General features: G+C 40.5%; 1 protein-coding gene across 2 annotated transcripts in view; it reads left to right on the top strand.

The window, feature by feature from the left end:
• The first annotated feature begins 2,959 nt into the window (after positions 1-2,959).
• SRPK1 (SRSF protein kinase 1) overlaps positions 2,960-23,370 on the top strand; it is an 81,972-nt gene continuing 61,561 nt past the window's right edge. The window contains exons 1-2 of one of the 2 annotated variants that reach the window (XM_081828074.1): positions 2,960-3,076; positions 3,604-3,664. In XM_081828074.1, the coding sequence (XP_081684200.1) occupies positions 3,064-3,076; positions 3,604-3,664 (74 nt within the window). In that variant the 5' untranslated portion in view covers positions 2,960-3,063. The remainder of the gene's footprint in view (positions 3,077-3,603; positions 3,665-23,370) is intronic. The other variant, XM_081828073.1, reaches the window with a different exon arrangement.

Here is a 23,370-nt window from a genome sequence, read left to right as displayed (position 1 = left end):
TCAGAAATTAAATTCTGACACTGCTCCTGAACAGTTCTCCGAATAATTCTACTTTTAAAAGAATTTGAGAAACACAGTTGTGCAAAAGGGGTATGCATGCAAGAATGCTGCCACTTGAAGAGGAAGGGTGAAATCCAGAATAGGACAAGCCCTGTGAAATTGGGGATGAGAGCGTGGGGAGAGATTTTTAAAGTTCCATTTAAAGCAAGAAGCACAAAAAAGGCACAGGCTTTTTTTTTTTTTTAATTTTTTCAAGTTTTTTTTTTTTTAATTCCAGTTCATTAACATACAGTGTTATATCAGTTTCAGGTGTAGAATTCAGTGGTTCATCACTTACATACAACACCCAGTGCTCTTCACAAGTGCCCTTCTTATTACCCATCACCCACCTAATCCATCCCCCTGCCCACCTCCCCTTCAGTAACCTTGTTTGTTCTCTATAGTTAAGAGTCTGTTTCCTGGTTTGCCTTTCTTTTTTTTTCCCCCTATGTTAATCTGTTTTGTTTCTTAAAGGCATAGGCTTTAGAAAGGGGGGAAACAAACTAGCTCATATGAACAACTATACAGATTTTAGAAAAAGTGTGGAGAACTGAACATGCTGAGAGAATGGGGAAAAAAAAAGGGAGAAAGGGTCAATTCAGGGAACTCAATCCAGTGAACTTGACATTGACTCTGGAAAAATTCTCAAATGAGTTATTAAACAGTAAGCTCTTAGAGAAAGAAGCAGTATCAGTCAGAGCCAGAATAGGTGTGACAAAATCATGCTAAGTTAAACTTATTTCCTTTTTGATGAATCTGCAGTAACCCATTTGGGTGTTAGCACAGCTTCACGTCGTCCCACTGTGTTTTCTCTCTCTCGTCCAGAATTTCTCATAAACTGCACATCATTTATTCTTTGATCAGACAATATTTAAGCACCTCCTAAGTGCTGGATGCTATGCTAGGCACTGAGGACACCTCAAGGAAAATCCAAACAGGGTCCCTACCCTCATAGAGTTTACTTTCTGGTGGAAGAGTACTTTGCCAATTCTGGGACTTTTCATCAGCCACCACAGCTCTCCTGTCTTTTCTAAATCACGCGAGGTTTTCCTGAGCTAGTAGAATCCTCAGGCTCCAGGGCCTCACTATCTGTCCCAACTCTCCTTTTGTTCTCAAGTAGAGTGGAGAGGAAACTGGGACGCAGTTTTCCTTGGCCAACAGGGGCTGTCCTCTTTTGCAATATGTCCAGAAATGCTATCATTCAGGTTCCATGCAACAGATATTAATTATCTAAATATCAAATTTGGCCAACCTGCATTTCTAGCCTCAGGTTCCACTGGATCCACTTCAGTCATTACCAGCTCCGCCCCCACCCTTAAGTTTCCAAATCTATGCCTTTTTGCTCAACTGATTTTCTCATTCAGGAATGCCTAACATCTCTTTCTCCACCTATGGGAACCCTACACATTTCCCAAGACCCAGTTCAAAAGCTGCCTCCTCCCTGGCTGAATTTAATTACTTACTTTGCTCAATAAAATCCCGCCCAATCCCCCATGCTTCACGTGTGCAGTACTATTATACTTTCATTTTCCTTTCTTAGTCAATTAATTACTTGTCTGTCTTCCCCATAGAGTTTAACTTCTTTTAGGGAAAGGGTCTTCAAAGCTTACACCCTGTTCAGCTTTAGTACTTTACAACAGGGGTTGGCAAACTAAGGCCTGAGCCAAGAATGATTGAAATAGTTGAAAAAGATCAACAGAAGAATAGTATTTCATGACACGTGAAAATTACATGAAATGCAAATTTCAGGGACCATAAATAAAGCTTTATTGGAACACAACCCCTATTTTCTATTTTCCTTTTGAGCTCCAGGGGCAGAGCTGAAGAGCTGAGAGAAATCTTATGGCCCACAAGCCTTGATGCTTACTATATGGCCCTTTACATAAAAACTTTGCTAACCTTGCTTTAAATATGGGTTTGATGATTGAATCATTGGATCAGGACACCCAAGATTGGGTACACATACACTCCAACTTTTAGTTTCTTTGTATAGTGGAGGTAATATTTTGCTTTAAGTTGTCATAAATATCAAATGAGATAATGCACTTCGAAAAGTATAAAAACATCCTACAAGACAACTATATTCATCACGTACTGAAAAGATGATAAAGTGGTAAAATGAAAATACACTGTTTTTATTCTCCCCCTTCCTTCCTTTAGAGCCTTCATATAAACGTGAAATTTTAAGAGAAAATTCAGTTATAAGGTTTTTTAAAAAAATTGTTTCATTTATTTAAGGTTTTCACTTTTAGAGTGAGGATAAGGTCACAGGCTCCTTCTTTCCAGGCTTTTTTTTTTTTTTTTTACGATTTTATTTATTTATTTGAGACAGAGAGAATGACAGGGAGGAGGGTCAGAGGGAGAAGCAGACCCCCTGCCGAGCAGGGAGCCCGATGCGGGACTCGATCCTGGGACTCCAGGATCATGACCTGAGCCGAAGGCAGTCGCTTAACCAACTGAGCCACCCAGGCGCCCTCCAGGCTTTCTTTTGTGCTGCTCCAACTTTCTTTTCTTTCTCACTTGTAATTTTCCCCGCCCGCCCTCATTTTCTTTCTATAGTCTCTGAACTGACCCCCACAAGAGCTCAGCAAAGAAACTAGGACATGCCTGATTAAATCCACTTTACAGACCAGGAAACTGAGGCGGGCTCCTGTTGGCTGCGGAGCACTGACTCAGCACACAGGCAACCCTCAAAGCCACGCTCTTCTCCTTTCCTTAGGCGCAAGAGCCCTGCAGAGAGAACGAACCTGACCGCGCCAGGCTTCCAAGCTGGTTCTCAGCACCTCTTTAGCATTCACACTCGGCGTTCTTTCCTCCTCCCATCCCCCGATTCTATACAGCCCCCCCTCTCCTGGCGAGCAGGTGGTAGGCTCCGCGCTCAACGCGCAGGCGCGCGCCGTCGTGGGGCGGGGGCGGGGCGGGAACTGGGGGGCGGGGTGTGCGCGGGCTTGGTTTTGGGCCGCGGCGGGAGCGGGAGTCACCGCCACTCGAGTGCGCAGGCGCCTGGCGGTTACCGGTCTCGCCATGGAGCGGAAAGGTGAGCGGTGGAGCGGCCTCCGCCACGAGGGGCAACGGCCGGCGGGGCGAGGCCCGGGTCAGCGCTGGAGCTTCGCCTAACCGCCGCAGTCCGGTCCCCGGGCGTCCGGCGCCCCCCCCCTGAGGTGGCGCCGCCCCTCACCCCCCGCCTCTGGGCTGCGGGTCCGCGCCCCTCAGCCCGGGCGTCCTTCCGCGCCGGCAGTCATCGCCCCTTGTTCCCCGCCAGGCCGGCCCGCGCCTTGGGGCCGCTGCAGGGCCTGGCGCTCGGCGAACCAGACAGACCCCCGCCCGCCGGCCCCCTGACGCGGCCCGAGCCCCCGCCGGCGCACCCCGCCTGGGCGCTGCTCTGCGCCCCGTGGCCCGCCCGCCGCCCAGCCGGCCGCCTCGCCGAAGCCGCGGCGCCCGCCCCGGAGCCGCCCCTCCGGCAGGCCCCGCACCCGGGCCTCGCGCCCCTGCTGGGTCTCCACCCTCACCTTGGTTGCCTCCTTTCCTCCACATTCGCCCTTCATCCATCCCTCTCTCCTGCAGTGCTTGCGCTCCAGGCCCGAAAGAAAAGGACCAAGGCCAAGAAGGACAAAGCCCAAAGGAAGTGAGTCTTGTACCCCAACATCCCATTCTTTGGATTTCCTCCCGCACCTCCTCTCCTCCGGTTTCACCTCTTGAGCGTGCGCCGGGTTTGGGCACCGCGCGGCCCCGGCCACATGGCCTCGGAGTGGCCTTGGAGGGTCGCACTCAGTGAAGCATGTGGAACGGAGCCGACGTTGCCGAGGGCCAGGCCTGGGTCTTAGCAGCCCCGGGCCTGCTGGAAAGGGCTGTTGGCGGAGGACCAGCGCCCGTCCGGTACATTAGCTCCCCAACTCCGGAGAGGAGGCACCCCTCCCCGAGTCTGGGCCTCCGGGCGGAGCTGGTAGATCATTATCAGTTCGTGGACTGTTGGTCTCTTCCATACCTGCTTCCCCGAGTCCTAAGTGGACTCCTGCGTCGGCACGGTAGGCCGGCAGGGAGTTCTCAAATGAATTTTCCGCAGTTGGCTCTGCCAGCCCACACGCTCCCGTTTATAAAGGAGGGCACGGAGCTTTCCCCGGGGTTAGTCAACTTCCTGAGCCTGCTCGGCGCGTCGCCTGCCCTGCAGTGTGCGGGCAGACCACGGTGTATGCAGCCGGCTTCTGCTACTGCTTCTCTTCTCTCGAAACCTCAAGTCCTCGCGCTCGGTGCACATACCTTCGGGAGCGGGCCTCTCGGTAGTGACGGGAGAGTTCTTGAGCCCCCACCGTTGGCGATTCTGGTTTGGTGTGTTCAGTGCCACATGTCCGGCTTTATCAGCAGGATGCATAACCGTGGTTTAGCGCCTCTGTGGGAAACACAAAAGTTGGTCACATCTTAGAAACGCCCAGTAGAGGGCTTCTCCCAGTGAGGCTCAGTCTAAAGAACTTTTAGCTCCGGCTAACGTTTAATTGCACAGTGTCTTGGAAGTTGTCTTTTAGGCAATTTGTATTGAGAAAAAGAAATGCATTATTTTCTTGACACTTTCCCATTTACTTGATATGTGGACTTGCATGCAGCTTCATTCTTCTTAGGCTGATAAAACGAGCATTTCTGAGGTTTTCTTAGGTTACTTTTCTGAATATTACCAGATGTGGTGTGTCTGTCTCGTTTTTGGTGGCTCTCTAATGTTTGAGAAGAGCACATAATGACTTCTATCAATAGAGCTAAAGTGGTAGGTGACCTCACGTCTTGCTCCATTTCCATCGGCTGCCTTATGAAGTTTTTTTATTTTGTAAAGTGCTTGGTAACCTACGCATTTAAATGTGAGTTTATATATGTGTTTGTGTGTGTGTTTGCCTCTTGATTATCCATGTATGGATTATTTCAAAACCAGTTTTTAATCCCAGATTGGCTTAACGGAAACAGCCGAGGAGCTAACCTGGTTCTTGTCTGCAGTGGGAATTTAAATGTTACTCTTTTTTTGTATGTGCCTTAGTTTTGTTATTCCCTGTGGAGCTGATATGACTGTGTTATAAAACGTTATCTTTTCTGCTGATGTAGGGAGATGGTAATTTTATTATTTACTGTATTCTGTCCTGGTTTCTCCACATGGAAATTAATTTTGTATCAACCTGAGTAGCCTATAACTTGGGAAGAAAATATATATAGGTGATCTTACTTATTTAGTTAGTTAGTTAGTGTTAAATAGGCTCCACACCCTATGTGGGGCTTGAACTCACAACCCTGAGATCAAGAGTCACATGCTCTACCGACTGAGCCAGCCAGGCACCCCGATCATATATTTTTATTTTTTATTTTTAAAAAAAATTTGTTTATTTTTAAAGATTTTATTTATTTATTTATTTGACAGAGAGCACAAGCAGGGGGAGCAGGAGAGGGAGAAGCAGGCTCCCCTCCAAGCAGGGAGCCTGATGCGGGGCCTGATCCCAGGACCCTGGGATCATGACCTGAACCGAAGGCAGTCGCTTAACCAACTGAGCCACCCAGGCACCCCGGATCATATATTTTTAGCACTAGATATTCATTACTTTGGATTATCTATTTAGACCATGTGCTTTATTTCTAAAGCGGAATATATGTGCTTTGGATTATCTGTTACTCCTTCACTCACTGCTGGATAATTTGTATTCATTATTTACATACTTGCACAAAAGCAAATGAATAGCACAAGATAATCTAGCAGTTATTTTACTATTTGATCTTGTACAACTTTAACTCTTGAACTTTTATGTAAATGAGCCACCCTCATTTACTTGTGGTTTCAGAGGTGCTTTATTTTTGTTTTTGTCTTCAGTTAATAGTTTTTCTTGACAATTTTACCTTTCTTTTTTTTGTTTCTCCAGACTCCTTTTAAGTAGCTGAAATGTCTAGTTAACTTGGTTAGAGTACTGTGTGAGAAGTTCAAGCCCCACCTGACTCAGGTAACTTGACTCTGCTCCATGACTCCTGACTGCACTTCTGATTTCCAGTCGTTTTGCAAAGGCACGCTGCTAGTTACCAGATTAGTCAGGGAGAAGGTCTGAAGAAGAAGCATGCCATAAAATTTGGTCTTCGGAGTGAGTCAAATCTGGTTTGAATTGCGATTTTGCCACTTTTAGCAATCTGACCTTGGATAATTTAGTTAAGGAAATGGTCCTATATATTATGACTAGTAGCTTAGTCATGATGAAAACTGATTAAGAAGTTACAAAAATTAACCATTTAAATGAAAAATTTTGGAAACTTTTGGAAGGACAGCCATAACCACATCTTAGTAATTTAGTCATGGTATAGTAGAGGTGGAAAGGATTTCAGTCCCCTAATTTTGTAGATCTTAAAACTAGAACCTACATACATGAAATATGTCCATGGAGCTGGAGCTGGTTGTAGCAGGGTCAAAACTGGGATCCAGGGCTCCTGCCTTCCAGCTCAGTGCTCTCTAGTATTTGTTTCCTTTGGGTTCTTTTGCTGTGCTGAAAGATTTGACTTTGGGGATTTTTAATTGTCTTATTTGAAGAATTTTGTCTCCACTTTTTCAGACACTGTACTCTTATTTACTAACATTAACTAGTGGATGATAATCTATCTCTGTTTTACTTTACAGATAAAGAAATTGAGATTTTCCAGATTACTCCCATAGAAAATTGTAAAGCTAGGATTCAACCCCGGGTACAATAGACCCCAAAGCCCTCGGTACTAACCATTGCTGTCACCCAAATGACAGTTCTTCTGATGTGTCTAAGGACAAACAAGGTAGAAACTGAGCAAACTGGGGCTTCTGCTAAGGTACCTCAGGATGCCTGGGTTAACATTTAAGTACCCTTTCATGGCCCACTGGCTGTATCTCTAAAAGGGCACAAATCTCTATCTTTCTTTCGTCATTCAGTTTTCAATATATATATCAGTAGGTGTGTGCCTTTATCTGTTTGTCATAAGCTTTTATAATTTAACACTATGTTTGCTTTTGACGTTATTTCTATGGAACATGATTCCAGAATGGATTTCATATCTAATAATTTTGTTACTTAGCTTAGGAAGTTAGTTGGGACAGTAATTTTTACTTTCTTTGAAGTTAAAGAACTTTATAAATTTGGTAGTAAAATTATTTGCACTGGAAAAGTGATTTTGCTCATTTTAGCACTCCCTGATCTATGGAGTTAAAGGAAAGATGGCTTTATTTCCTAATTTTCCAAAAAAATTGTTGTATTGAAAATTTAGAAGAAAAGATAGTTGAAAATTTCTAACATTTTTATCCAGTAGAGAGTAGAGTACATAAACTTGAATTTTTTAATTAAATGGAATTGGATGCTTTTTACACTTAACAGTGTACCTTGGAAATTGATTCTGTATCAGTTCCTTATAGTGTAGCCTTACTATTTTTTTAGTATGCCTTTTTCACTAAGGCTTAGAAATGGTTCCGTAGCAGGGCACCTGAGTGGCTTAGCTGGTTAAGCATCCAACTCTTGATCTCAGCTCAGGTCTTGCAGGTCTTGATCTCAGGGTCATGAGTTCAAGCCCCGCATTGGGCTCCACACTGGGCATGGGACCTACTTAAAAAAAAAAGAAGAAGAAATGGTTCCATATCAGGACACAGTGAGTAGCTTCATCTAGCATTCCATCATTCCATTAATTGGATGTATCATAATTAATATTTTAGTTCCTATTAAGCATATATATACACATATATATAGTTCCTATTAAGCATATCTATATATACATCCAAAAGTGGAATCATTGGGTATACTTTTTCCCCAGCTAACATTATCATGCATGTTTTTCATAGCATTAAATATTCCATATCCTTTTCAGTGTTCAGTGTATGTTGTTTCCAGTTTTTCACAATTCACAGCTAAGATGAATAAGTTTTTGGATAACCATTGCTCACATCAGTGATTATTTACTTAGGATAAATTCTTAGAAGTGATATTACTGGTATGTACATTTTAAAGGTTTTTAAATTTGGGGCACCTGGGTGGCTCAGTCATTAAGTGTCTGCCTTTGGGGCGCCTGGGTGGCTCAGTTGGTTAAGCGGCTGCCTTCGGCTCAGGTCATGATCCTGGAGTCCCTGGATCGAGTCCCGCATCGGGCTTCCTGCTCGGCGGGGAGTCTGCTTCTCCCTCTCCCACTCCCCGTTTGTGTTCCCTCTCTCGCTGTGTCTTTCTCTGTCAAATAAATAAATAAAATCTTTAAAAAAATTAAAAAAAAAAAAGTGTCTGCCTTTGGCTCAGGTCATAATCCTGGGGTCCTGGGATCGAGCCCCACATCGGGCTCCCTGCTCAGTGGGGAGTCTGCTTCTCCCTCTCCCTCTGACCTTCCCCCCCTGCTTGTGCACGCACTTGCTCACTCTCAAATGAATAAATAAAAATAAAGGTTTTTACATTCATGTTGTCGTCTACAGAGACATTAACTAGTTTAATTAGGAATTAACTAGTTGCATTTTCCTGTTCATTAAACAGATAATTTTTGAACACCTTTCATATCCCAGCAGTTTTCCATCCTGTGATACATCAGTGAAGGAAAAACATCTTTGTCCTTGGGAACTTTATTTTCAGGGGGATGGGGGGCAGAGAATAAACGCACATAGTAAGTACATTATGTGGTATGTTGGGCGATAAATTGAAAAAATAGAGGAAGATAAGGGGAACTGAGAAGTGGGGATGGGGGTGCAGTTTTAAATAAGGTGATTGAAGCCATATTGAGAAAGTAACACTTGAAGGAGGGGAATGATGGAGGACTGCTCCAGTCACAGTGTTGGAAGTGGGAATATTCTTGCACATCCTGCTTGGCCACCAGAACTGGGCAGTGTTACTTTAAAACCTTCCCGAATTTGGTAATCTATAATTTTAATTTTTTTGTGTTGATCTATAATCTATATACCTATAGATAGGTAATCTATAATTTTAATTTCTTTTGTTACCAATAAGGTCAGCCATTTGTGGGATGTGTTTATTGGCCTGCTCCTGGCTTTTACCCATTTTTATATTGGATTGTTGATCATTTTCGTGATATTAAGAGCTATTTATTAAGAATATACCTTTGTCAGGCGCCTGGGTGGCTCAGTCATTAAGCGCCTGCCTTCGGCTCAGGTCATGATCCCAGGGTCCTGGGATCGAGTCCCACATCGGGCTCCCTGCTCAGCGGGAAACCTGCTTCTCCCTCTCCCACTCCCCCTGCTTGTGTTCCCTCTCTCGCTGTCTCTCTCTCTCTCTGTTGAAAAATAAATAAAATCTTTTAAAAAAAAATTAAATAAATAAAAGAATATACCTTTGTCATGTGGCAGATTTGTATTTCTCAAGCCTTTCTAATTTCATTTATAATGTGTTTTGACGAATTGATTTTTTAAAAATGTGGCAAATCTGTCTTTTCCTTTGCTTTTTATCTTTGAAATTTTCAGTGTCAATTGTCATCTTTAAAAAAGTTTTATATTTGTGATTCCATTCAAGTGTGCAGTTGCACAATTGCATTTCTAGAATTGGGGTTGTCAGAAATACTTTCTTGTCCTCTTTTCTTCCTCAGTAAGTTTATATTATGTTAGTAAATTTTGTTTACATGTCTTTCTGCTACAGTGAGGCCCAGAGGCTTGCCCCATTACTATGTTCCTCTAGATTACTTGAAACCACCAACTTACAGAAGTGCTGAAGTGGTGGTAGGTACTTAGGAACTCCTTTATCAAAAATGAAGAAAAGACAGGCTAGTCAACTAGATTCAGGTTTTACTATATTTTTACACCTGGCCAGATAACTGTGACAATCTTTCTCCCTCCCCCCCCCGCCCCCCAATCTTAGGGAGACTTTTTGCTCCATGCTTCCCAGATCTTCTCTGTTACTGATGCTAGTTTAGGGGCTAATTTTATTCTTATATTGGCTAACATATTATTTTAATGCTTCTCTCACTGTAACTGAATTAATTCCAAGCAAGTAAGAAAATTCAGATAGCCAAGAGGTTTTTTTGAATTCTTCGTTTCCAGTACAATGCAAATAATGATTTAGTTAAGGAGAGATAGATAACTAGATGTATTTAAAATCTTGCAGGTTTTTTTCATTGAATTTGAGACACTATCAGTTTTAAATTACACCATCTTATATGTACCATGTAGAGAAAATACTACCAATTAAACTGATACACCATTTGCTGTAAGATGTGTCTTGATTTCAGAGATGTGGGAATGGTGGGAGATCCTTTTTGTGTTTGAATTTGTGAAATGCAGTAATTCCAGTGATGTGTGGAATTGGCAGCATTTTGTCTTTTTAAGCGTTATTGTGGAAAATTTCAAATATATACAAAAGAGAAAATGGCAAAATAAACTTGTGTATCCATCTCAACTTCAACAGTTATGGTTAATGTTTCATCTTTATTTCCTGCTTCTACTCCCCTCCATCTTTTTTTTAAAGCACACCGCAGACATCATATCATTATGTAAGAAATGGACTCTTAATTTTCTAAACATAGCTACAGTACTATTATCACACTTAGAGATTTTTGAACCAAGACCTTAATATCAAATATCCAATCAGGGTTCAAATTTCCCTGCTAATTTTAAGTTTGTTTGAATCAGGATTCATAAGGTCATTATATGGCTAGTGTTTGAAAAGTCTCTCTGGTCTTTTTTTTTTTTTTAAGGTTTATTTATTTATTTATTTGACAGAGAGAGAGAGAGAGAGACACAGCAAGAGAGGGAACACAAGCAGGGGGGTGGGAGAGGGAGAAGCAGGCCTCCCGCCGAGCAGGGAGCCCGATGTGGGGCTCGATCCCAGCACCCTGGGATCATGACCTGAGCCGAAGGCAGACGCTTAACGACTGAGCCACCCAAGTGCCCCTCTGGTCTTTTTATCTATAGGTTCTTCAGTCAGATTACGGAGTTTTTTCCCTGCAAATTTGTTTTTGCTAGACTGCTTCATAGGTGGTGGTGTATACTTCTACCAGGAGACACCTACTGTCGAGTTAAATTTTTGTGATGTTAGTGGCCACTGATCATTGCCTAGATGCATTTTATTTAGGGTTGCGAAGTGGTAATATTCTGTTCTTTAATTTATTAATTGTTCTATAAAGAGAAACTTTACCTCATCTCTTTGGTTACCCAGAGAGACACTTCATATATGTAAGACACAGGATAAATACTTTCCAGTTTTCATATAATGAATTAGATTCCTAGCATCCTCCAAAATGACCAATAAAGATTTATTTTAATACAGACTCACAGATATAAACGTATTTGTGTTTCAGTCCTTTGTAGTTGGGTTTTTTTTTTCCGTAGTACAGCTTTATGGAGGTATTATATACCATGAAATTTGCCTGTTGAATGTGTATAATTCAGTGGTTTTTAGTATGCTCACAGAGTTGTGCCACCATCACCGTGATCTAATAAGTTTGAAACATTTTCATCACCCCGAAAAGAAACCCTGTACCCATTAGCAGTCACTCCTCATAACCCCCCAACAGTACCCCACCTCTAATCCTAGGCAATGACTAATCCACTTTTTTGTCTATCTGGACATTTCATATAATGGAATCATACAGTAAGTGGTCTTTTGTGACCGGCTCTTTTTACTTAGCATAATGTTTTCAATATTCATGCATTTTGTAGCATGTATAGTCTTTTTTTGTTTGTTTTTTTTTTTAGATTTTATTTATTTATTTGACAGAGCACAAGTAGGCAGAGAGGCAGGCAGAGAGAGAGGGAGAAGCAGGCTCTCCACTGAGCAGGGAGCCTGATGTGGGGCTTGAGCCACCCAGGCGCCCTGTATAGTTATTTTTATTGATTGCTCCATCTTTGGCCAGTTGGAGTCCCTTCACAGTGGCCTGGCCCCAAAGTCCGTTTGACTTAATCTGAGGCATCTTTTATGGCTTTTTTTGCTCTCTGGTATGACAGTTTTTCCAGACTTACCTTGTGCATTTTCTGCCCAGATCAGGAAATAGGCCTTTCTCTAAGAAGCTTTTTAGTGGGAAATGGCATCTCAGGATCACAAATCTAGGCACTTAAAGTGCTTATTCTTGCTGAGTTAGTCATTGTTTCTAGGCCTTGTCTGTGATTGGAGCTAGGCAGTCAGTTGTGTTTTTCCTTTTTAAAAAAAATCATGAGTTCGTGTTATACTTAAAAATCAAATTAGGGGCACCTGGGTGGCACAGTCGTTAAGCGTCTGCCTTCAGCTCAGGTCATGATCCCAGGGTCCTGGGATCAAGGGCCCACGACAGGCTCCCTGCCCTGCAGGAAGCCTGCTTCAGCCTCTGCCCACTCCCCCTGCTTGTGTTCCCTCTCTGGCTGTCTTTCTGTCAAATAAAATCTTAAAAAAAAAAAAAAATCAAATTAAATGGGCAACCCTATGGGAACCCCTCTCACTCTTGAGAGCTTTTTCTTTATCTTCACTTGATAAACTTCATCGCTTTACTCACAAAAAAAAAGGGGAAAAAAAATCAAATGACATCAGGGACTTTTTCTTAACCTTTGATTTTTCATCTCCCGTCTCCCATACTGGAAACCCCTTATTCTCAACAGCACCAACATGATTACTTGTTTTCCTTTTCCCACAGTATAAATACAGAATAGTCTCAGAATGATAATGCGAACACTACCACCAACATATGATTATCGAAGAAAGCTAATTATTTTTTTGTTGTTTTTAAACCTTAGGATATATTTCCCTAGGGATGTAGAGTCAAATTACTGAGTTTTGAAGTTACTTGGGCTAGTTTCTTGCTGTGTAATTATGTTACCCCCTGGTTAGCACAGATTCAGTTGTCATTTTGCTTTCATTTTACATCATCTTTGGCATTTTTCAAGATTCCAAATCTTACAGAATTTGGGTCACCTGTGTTTTTAATTTAAAGTGAATATTGTATGTAATTTGTGATTGTGTTGGTTTGTTTTTAGAATGTGGCTTATAAAGCATCCTCTGAGTAAGCCAAAAGGGAATAGTGATTATTAGAATGTGTGGAGTGGGCCTCCTCCTTTGTATCTGAAGAAGAAAAGACGTCTTAGCTCTCCCTCATTGTCCTGTGAGAAGATGAGTCCAGTGTAATCAGATCTTCAGATTTTTCAAGAGACCCTGGAAGTCTTTGTTTTCCTGTAATTCTCCAGATTATTTGGTGTTCACAACTATTTTGATTTTTTTTTCTTTTTCAACCATTGTAAACAAAAGTTTAGGGGCAGGATTTGGCTTACGGTCTGCAGTTTGTAATCTCTGCCATAGATTTTGAACAGGGTGAGGGTTAGGCATTAATAGCCTAATTAATTGGTTTAATACTATCTCAAGTACCCTTTCCTAAAGTTACAGTAAACACAGTTGTGGAAGAGCCCTGTGGTTCTGTGTACCTCTTACTGGAGAATTAACTTTGGGAATTTGGAAAAAAACATGAGATCAGCTATGAAGACTGGCGTATCCGGTCTTTCAACTCTTTTGACAAAGAATGATTTCAGAAAGTTATCAGAAGCCACAAAATAAGTTAAATATACTTTTTCATTTTCAGAGAAGTAGTACTGGACACAAAAGTCAGTTGGCAGGAGCTAGATAAATAAAAATCACGTTCATTTGTACCATGACAGACCTTCAGTTGTATAGATAAGATTAAAGTTGGGGGTAATTTGTTGCTATTGGGTAATAAGTTTATTGGTGGCTTAAATGCCTTGGACAATATGGATAGGTATTTTAGGATAGCTTCTCAAGAAGTTTGAGAACCTTTAACATATGTTTTTTAAAGATTTTGGTTTTTTTAAAGTAATCTCTACACCCAACGTGTGGCTCAGACTTACAACCCTGAGATCAAGAGTTGCACGCCCAACTGACTGAGCCAGCCAGACGCCCTTAAATACATATTTTAACTACCATATAAGAATTGTCACCGGTAGTGATGAACAGACATCAGTGCCATGAAGTATTTATTTATTTATTTATTTATTTATTTATTTATTTGAGAGAGAGAGAGCATGAGATGGGGGAGGGTCAGAGGGAGAAGCAGACTCCCCGCGGAGCAGGGAGCCCGATGTGGGACTCGATCCCGGGACTCCAGGATCATGACCTGAGCCAAAGGCAGTCGCTTAACCAACTGAGCCACCCAGGCGCCCCAGTGCCATGAAGTTTGAATCACATTGATGACCTTTGTATATTTGATTTATTCAAATTCTAAATTCTTAGTTCTGAGTGGCTAGGCATTTTTAAAAAGGCTGCCAGTACTTTTGGGGGTGATTTTGTGAACTTTTGTTTCCTGAAATACCAGCGTAGTCTTATTTTTTTTTTTTTTTTAAGATTTTATTTATTTATTTATTTGAGAGAGAGAGAGAGAGAGAGAGAAACAGCATGAGAGAGTATAGGGTCAGAGGGAGAAGCAGGCTCCTCCCCGCTGAGCCGGGAGCCTGATGTGGGACTCGATTCCAGGACTCCGGGATCATGACCTGAGCCGAAGGCAGTCGCCAACCAACTGAGCCCCCAACGTAGTCTTATTTTGTAACTGATTATAAATGTAATTTATGGCAACTGTATCTTCTCATTGACTTTGTTTTTAATTATGGTGCTGCTCCAGTTTGTGAATGTTCTTGAATGTCCTTTTAACCAAGGAATTTGATCCAAGATGTCAGGTTCTTTCTACACATGAGCTTGGTGGCAAGCTCCCTTGATACTCCTTTTCTCTTCTACAACTCTATGTCTTTGAGAATAGATTTAACAGGAACTATTTTGCATTTTTCTTTGCTAATAGTAACAATATAATGTAATTAAATTAGTTAACTTGTGCTCATGTTTCTAGGTGGAAGGTTAGTATAGGTATATGCTTATATGCTGTTTACCAAAAAGAGCTTGTCCTTTTTAATCACACAGCCCCAGGTTCCTGCTTTTCTCCAGCACCATTGCTGGGTGAACTTGGACAATGTCATTTGACTTCCCTGAGTCTGACTTGGCTTATCTGTAGATGGTGAGATCCTGAGGGTGAATTTGCATGTGAGTGCCTAGGCTAGTTTAGCGTTAAGCCAGAGTAAAGTACTGGTTACTCCCTTCTTCTTGCTTTCTTCCTTACCTTAGATGGGTTTACCTTTGACTTTTATGTGACATTTCTTATTATTATTCATGTATGAAACTAATTAATGGTTTTAACTTACCTGTTGGTGTTTCCTCTATATGAATCTGTACATGTAAAGTCTGATTTGGGGTATAATTGCCTAAAGGTAAGGGATAATTTACATTTAATTAACACCTGATAAATTTAGGCACTCAAACTTTTATTTTGATGGTGCCAAACCCTAGCTCCAGTTTAGGATTACTGAGTTGAGATTACTACTTGAGTATGTCTCAGAAGTTAAGTTTAGCTTGTCAGTTTGCAAAAGAAAGAAATACCTGTCAGGAAAAATATATATGGAAAAGTAGTGTAGTGGGAGAATTTGAGTACTTACTGAGCTCTACTGTGTGTAGGTGCTGGAACTTAAAATAGTATCTTACTAAATTTTTGCATCAGATCAGGTAACTTCAGAAGAGATGCAAAGATGATTTCAAGCACGGTCAGCTCTTCCCCTCAAGGGGCTTATGATCTTTTAAGGGAGGTGAGTATACAGATACGATTTTCTCTTTATCTGTATTAGTTTTCTAGGGTTACTGTAATAAAGTACCACAAACTGGGTGGCTTAACCCACAGAAATTTATTGTCTCACAGTTCTGGGGGCTGCAAGTCTGAAATCAAGATATCAGCAGGGTTGGTTCCTTCTGAGGGCTGAGAAGAAAGACTGTTTCAGGCTTCTGCCCTTGTCTTCAAGATGGCCATCTTTTCCCTGTGTCTGTGTATCATCTTCCCTCTGTGTGTGTGTCTCAGTTTGTGTCCAGATTTTCCCCTTTTATAAGGACACTAGTAATTGGATTAGGGTTCATCCCAATGACCTCATCTTAACTTGTTCACCTCTATAAAGGTCCTGTCTCCAAATAAAGGCACTTTCTGAGATACTGGAGGCTAAGACTCCAGTGTATCTTTTGGTGGGGGCAGAGCGGGGGGGCGGCAATACAGTTCAACCCATAACACAGTCTCTAGACTGCATTAGGAGATCCTACAACTCTTTGTTCCCCACAGTCAAAAGAAATGAAGACTTAAGTTTACAAGTATGTAACCTAGAGTTGCTAGGGTGCTTTGTCTAAGTCAGCTTTTAGTTTGTCTTTTGAAGCCAGAGCTAAATCATTTCTAAGACCCAAAACCCATCATCTTCAAATCAGTTCTTCCTCCTGGATTTCAGTTTTATTTTGAATCATTCCAGATTAAACTCCAGCATCTCTCATCTCTTTACTCAAATGTCACAACCCTATTTAAAATAACATCAGTATGGGGCGCCTGGGTGGCTCTGTCGTTAGGCGTCTGCCTTTGGCTCAGATCATGATCCCAGAGCCCCACATCGGGCTCCCTGCTCAGCGGGAAGCCTACTTCTCCCTCTCCCACTGCACCTGCTTGTGTTCCCTCTCTCACTGTGTCTCTCTCTGTCAGATAAATAAATAAAATCTTTAAAAAATAAAATAAAATAACATTAGTGTACTCTGTCCCCTTACCTTAATTTTTCTTCATAGCCCTTCTTGTAGCCTGACATTATAGAACTTGTATCTCCTTGAGAGACATTGAGGTAGGATTTTGATGGGACTTTGCTGTCCCAGCTTTAGCTACTCACTGGCAAAAACTCAAGAACCAGATAGATTCAGATTATTTAGGGCTGTTTTTTGTAACCTCATGCTCAAATGTAAACATGATGAAGACCCTAGACTTTTTTTTCTTTTTTTTTTTTTGCTCCTGGCTGCATTTCTGGTGCCTAGAAAAGTGCCTGACACAAATACTTAGTAAAAATTGACGAATGAACAGATAATTGCTTATTCCTTTTCCCTTATTTCCTACATGCAGTGCTACAATTTATGTATCAGGCCCTGTACTAAGCATAGGATAAGCATAATCTCTATAAGGTAGATTTTTGTGCTGTCCTCTTTTTACACACTGGGCAGCAGAAGGACAAAGAGCTTCCTGAACTAGCAGTTTATCCAAAATCATGGAGCTCTGGTAAACTATAGAGCCAGGATCAAACCTAAGTCTCATGGCATCAGAAGCCTTGCTTGTAACTACTGCTTTTGCAATGTCTCCTGTATCTTTGCTTTCTGGTCCTGCTACCTTTTACCACCTTCTTGACAAAGGAATTTTTCTAAAGCGCTGTTTTTATAGGGTTACTTTGCTGCTTACATGTCTTGATGACTTCCACATAAAGTAATTCAGTGCTTGACATTTAAGGCGCTTCACAGTCTCCTTCAGTTTGGGGACTGGTTTGGGGTGAGGGAGGTGTCATGGACAATCAAAGGATGGTGAGCAGTAGCTAGGGATGAAAGAGAAGGTACATGCCTCGTTTTGTATTCCTTTTCTAAGCATTTGGGATACAGGCATGAGCAAAATAAAGTTTGTCCTCATGAGACTTACATTCTGGGAGTGTGGAAAGGAAGACAAGAAAATGTCAAGTGCTGAAGAAAAATATAGCAGGGTAAGGGGGTGGAGGGAAGGCTTGCAGCCACCTGCTCTTTTATATAGGAGTGTCAAAGTTCTGAAAAGGCAACACTAAACACAGAACTAGAGAGATGTGGTCAGAGAAGATGGGTTTGGGGGCCAGTGGAAAATTGGATCATGAAAGGCCTTATAAGGCTGTTGTGAAAACATCTGTTTTGAGTCTAGTAGTTGCCTGGTATTGGTGCTTATTTAAAAATCAGTTGTGTTTTTGTTTTCTATGTATAATTAAGTCTAAAATGCTGCCTATGGAAATCTAGGCTGCTGAGATTGGGAGATCACAGAGTGCCATCTAGTGGCTGTTTATCATAAATGTGGGTGAGCCTTCCAGACTAAGAAGACTCTACAGTAGTTTGTTTTGCCGGCTCAGTCATATAAGTGGAAAATGTGGCTGCCTGAAGAAAACCTTTGTTTATGAACTATATGAGAGTAAGTTACAGACATTGTCCCTCGTACCCCTAAATACTTCATGTATTGCCTTAGAACAAGGACATTCCGTTATATAACCAGAATTATTAAAATAAATAAAACATTGATGCATTATTATTTAATATGGATTTTATTCAGTTTTGCCAACTGTCCCAATGTCTTTATAGAAAAACAGATTTTTTTTTCTGGCTTAGTATCTAATCTAGGATCATTCATTGCATTTAGTTTTTATGTCTCTTAAATCTAGAACAGTTCCATAGCCTGCCTTTGTCTTTTCCTGACATTGATAGAGTAAAGTACTGGTTACTCCCTTCTTCATGCTTTCTTCCTTACCTTAGATGGGTTTTCCTTTGACTTTTATGTGACATTTCTTATTATTCATGTATCAAACTAATTAATGGTTTTAACTTACCTGTTGGTGTTGACATTGATATTTTTGAAGAAAATAGGCCATTTATTTTCTAGAATGTCTTTCATTCGTGTTTGTCTGTTTCCTCATGATTCAGGTTTTGTGTGTTGGTACCACCTAAGTAAATTGTATCTTCCTTGGTGCATCACATCATATCTGTCCCAGTATTGGTGGTGTTACCTTTGATTGCTTAATTAAGGTGGTGACTACTCAGTTTCTCCAGCATAATGTTATGTTTTTCTCCTTTGCAAATCGTAAATTCTCTGTGGGGAGATACTTTGACCTGTGTAAATAACTTTTTCCTCATTGATATTTCACTGTTTTAGTTTCTATTGTTGATTCTTGCCTAAATCAGTTATTATTATGACAGTTGCAAATGGTGATTACCTAATTCTCCCATTTTCTGCTATAGTTATTGGTCAGCATTCTGTTAGAAAAAAACTTTTCCCATTCATCATCATAGTCCTAATCATTGGTATGAACTTAGGGAGTCTGTTTTATTCAGTGAGTTTTAATCCATTACTCTCATTATTTGATGCTCATATTCTTTCACATTTGGCCAGTGTGAGCCCCTTCAAGCTGGCACCTTGTCTTTCGAGGAGTCTTGTGCATTCTTTGAGCACTATACTTTCTAGCACAACAGAATGTTCCAGGTTCATCTTGTACTTTGCCTGCTCCAACCCTGGGATCAATTCTTTCTCTAAGGAGCCCTGGTTCCTTCCTTTTAGTAAAGACTGGTATTTAGAAACCAAGATTTGGGTATCATTTTAAGGCCCAAAAAATTGTATGTTGGACAGTATGTTGGCATAGTAGGAGGTTTCTGTGACATCACAGTCCTTTATTTCCAGTGAAAATCTTAGGTGGCAGAACCTATGATAACCTCCTCACGCCTGTTCTTTTGCATTACCCTACACTGAGTAGCTATTGGAGCTATGGTAATTAATGTTGTAGTAAAGCTCCATATTTCTATTCTTGAAACAATAACATTGTAGAATTTGTGATTAATAAGTCCCCTAAAATATTGAATACATGAAGACTCATTTAAATAATAATTAGTTCTCCCTAAATTAATACACAAGTGTCCTATCTAATAACAATATTCTGTTAAGAACTGAAGCAGAGGGGTGCCTGAGTGGCTCAGTCATTAAGCGTCTGCCTTCGGCTCAGGTCGTGATCCCAGGATCCTGGGATCAAGCCCCGCATTGGGCTCCCTGCTCGGTGGGAAGCCTGCTTCTCCCTCTCCCACTCACCCTGCTTGTGTTCCCACTCTAGCTGTCTCTGTGTCAAATAAATAAATAAATCTTTAAAAAAAAAGAAAAAAGAACTGAAGCAGATTTTAAATTTTATGGAAAAATACAAATGTAAAAGTAATAAAAATTGTGAAAAGTATAATAATAAGGATGGGATGGGAACTGTCCAGATATTTTAAATGCTGTAAAGTTATAATAATTAAAATTGCTTGATACTTATACTTGAATAAACAAGACAGTGGAACAGAATAGAGAATCCAAAAAGCAGTAAAGGCATGGGAATTTAACACCATAAAAGTTGTATTTCAAATGAATTCAGAAAAAAATGGATTCCAACTACTGTTGGAAGAACTGGGATTTAAAAAAATATTCTCGTCCTGTTCTTAACACAATTAATTAGAGGTGGATCAAAGATTTAAACATTAAAAAAGAAACTATGAACATATAAGAAAAATGTGAAAATTAAGAGTGAAATAATCTTGGAGGAAGGCAGGCCTCCTAATAAGCATGACCAAAAGCTGTATCTAAAGATTGAAATATTTTATAAGAATAAAAGATGTAGGGCGCCTGGGTGGCTCAGTTGGTTAAGCGACTGCCTTCGGCTCAGGTCATGATCCCGGAGTCCTGGGATCAAGTCCCACATTGGGCTCCCAGCTCAGGGGGGAGCCTGCTTCTCCCTCTGACCCTATCCCCTCTCATGCTGTTTCTCTCTCTCTCTCTCAAATAAAAAAAAAAAAAAAAAGCTTTAAAAAAAAAGATGTATACATGACAAAAAGGAAAAAAAGGAGAGTCAAACCAAAAAACACTGGGGAAAAAGTACTTTTCAGCCTGTGCTCAAAGTGTGATGTTCATTTGGCATGCCGTTAGGTTCATTTGTTAGTGTTTGCATTCCATTTTGGGTTTTCCGCACATCGTAGTTGGTTTTATTTTTTTATTTTAGGAGCCAAAGGACACATTACTGTGGTTCTGAAGAGTCAGAGCTATAGAAAAAGATATACTCAGAAGTGCACTTCCTCCTCATCCCAGCTACCCCCTTCCCCTCTTTTTCCACCTCTTTCCCACTTGCCCATTGTTGCTTTAGTTTCTCTATTATTCTTCCTGTGTTTCACTTTGCACAAATGGGCAGGTGCATGTATTTTTTTTAATATCCTCTTCTTTCTTCCGTGGTAGGTAGCATACTATAGCTACTCCTTTGCACTATGCTTTTTCCATTTAGCCATATGTCATGGTTATCTATTACCCTATATCAGTTCATAAAGAACTTCCTAAGCCCTTTTTTTTTTTTCCTTTTTTGCAGCTGCATAATGCTCAATTGTGTGCACGTACCACACTGTATTCACCAACTCCCATGTGTGGGCATTTAGGTTGTTTTCAGTATTTTGCAATTACAAACAAGGCTACAGTGAATAGCCTCCTGCAGACGTATTTCCAGTTTGTTGAAGGTGTATCTTTCAGGGTAGATTCCTAGAAGTGGAATTGCTGAGTTTGGAAGCCACGTAAATTTATCATTAAGTATTACCAGATTTCCTTTCAGCAGGATTGTGCTGTGTGCATTCTCACTAGCAGTGTATCGGAGTGCTCATCCTTCAACAGCTTCACCAACAGAATGTGTTGTTATTTTTTGGCAGTCTGATAGGTGAGAAATGGTATCTCGGTATTTAATTTACATTTCTCTTTCAGTGAGTTTGACCTTTTTTTTAATATGTGTGGAGCATCGTTTTTACCTCTTTTTGTGAGTTGTCTGATCTCCATTCAGCTTTTTTTTTTTAAGCCTGTAGCAAAGTTGAAAAAAAAATGGTATGATAACCTGTAATTGTCTTCTCCTGTGTTCACTAACTGCTGACATTTTGCCATATTTTCTTCCATCTTTCTATATCAAAGTACACAATTTGATGACTTTTGGCAGCTGTATGCATCCATGAAACCACCACCATAATCAAAGTACAAAGAATTTCGTTGTGCCCAGAAGTTTCCTCATGCTCCTTTGTAGTCCATTCCTTCCTATACCGCTGGCCCCAGGCAATGACTGATTATTCTCTGACACTACACATCAGTTTACATTTTCTAGAGTTTTATGTAAATGTAAATACACAGCATGTGTTCTTTTGTATTTGGCTTCTTTCATTCAGCATAATGATTTTGAGATGCATCCATGTTTCGTGTGTATCAGTAGCTTATTTCTTTTTATTGCTGCATAATGTTCCAGTGTATGGATTTACCACAATTTGTTTATCCATTCACCTTTTGATGATCATCTGGGTAGTTTCCAGTTTCTGGCCTTTATGAAATAAAGCTGTCTACATGGTAATTTTGTTGCTGAACCATTTGAAAGTTGCAGGTCTCATGACACATTATCTGTAAATACTTCAAGATACATCTCCTAAGAATGACATTTCTTTTAATAAATGCAGTAATGTTATTATACTAATATTGATCACACCTAAGAAAGTGAATATTCAATATCTTCTAATACTCTGACCATATTTAGATTTTCCTGTTATCTCAAAGTATGTCTTTTACACCTTTTTTTGGATCTAGAATTTAGTCAGGGTTCAAGCATTACATTTGGCTATGTCTCTTCAGCTTTAGTTATGTCTAGATTCTACATAAGGAGATACTCCAGGTTCCCTATGCTTTCCCTTCCCCAGACTGGAATCATCCATTGCTCCAAAGAACCCCCTTGTGTTTTTTAGTGAGTAATTATATTTGGAAACCAAGGTCTAGGTGCTGGTCCTGCTCATTGCTATTAGGGTTCTGTTGTTTCTAGGCCTTTTCTTTTCAGTGGGCGTAGAGGGTAGAGCTAGGAAATATATTTAAATATATATTTTAATAATATATATATATTTCATGGTACTTCCAATTCCAGTGTACTATGGGTTTTCTTTACTTTCACTCATTCTATATTGGTATATCCCTTCTTTGTTCTCAATGAATTTGTATTATTCCTTTTTCTTTCCTCCAGTTATACACAGGTACTTTCAAGATTATGTGTCACTGTCAACTGCAAGGTTTCTTTGTAGTTCGTTAGGTCCTAACAATATATCCCACTTAAGTAAGGATGCATAGACAACTGTCCAAAATTAATTGAATTAACTTTTTCCTGTGTTTTATTAATTTAATATTCAGTAACATTTTTTTTCCATCTGTTTACATCCAATTTTAAGGTTTGCTTTTTTCATCATTTTTTTCTTTCACTTCAGTAATTAAATTACTGTACATGGTTCAGGAAGTCAGTTCCCATCCATTTCCCCTTTTCCCTGTCCCCCCACCCCCCACCTAAAGGTGACCATTTCATTCATTTCTTTTTTTTTTTTTTTAAGATTTTATTTTAGAATGTGTGCACATGGGGGGAGGGGCAGAGGGCGAGAATCTCAAGCAGACTCCACACTGAATGGGGAGCCTGACGCCGGGCTTGATCTCACAACCCTGAGATCATGACCTAAGGCAAAACCAAGAGTCAGATGCTTCATGGACTGAGCCACCCAGTGGCTTTTCTAATTTATCCCTTTTTGTAAAAACAAGCAAGTATATATGTATTATTTCTCCATCTGTCTTATACATAAAGTAATAAACATACATTCTTTTGCACTGTGCTTTTTTTTTTTCTCCTTAACAGTATATTTTGGAAGTCACTTCATATCAGTTCTTAGAGATCATCATTCTTTTTACGGATTCCCAAGTTTTTTCAAATTCTTACTTTACTTCAAAGAAACCCGAGCTGGAAATTAG

Source organism: Leptonychotes weddellii, chromosome 8 (genome assembly GCF_054177405.1).
Source record: "Leptonychotes weddellii isolate Sample4059 chromosome 8, ASM5417740v2, whole genome shotgun sequence".
NCBI lineage: Eukaryota > Metazoa > Chordata > Mammalia > Carnivora > Phocidae > Leptonychotes > Leptonychotes weddellii.
This window is presented reverse-complemented; position numbering and strand designations above follow the sequence as displayed.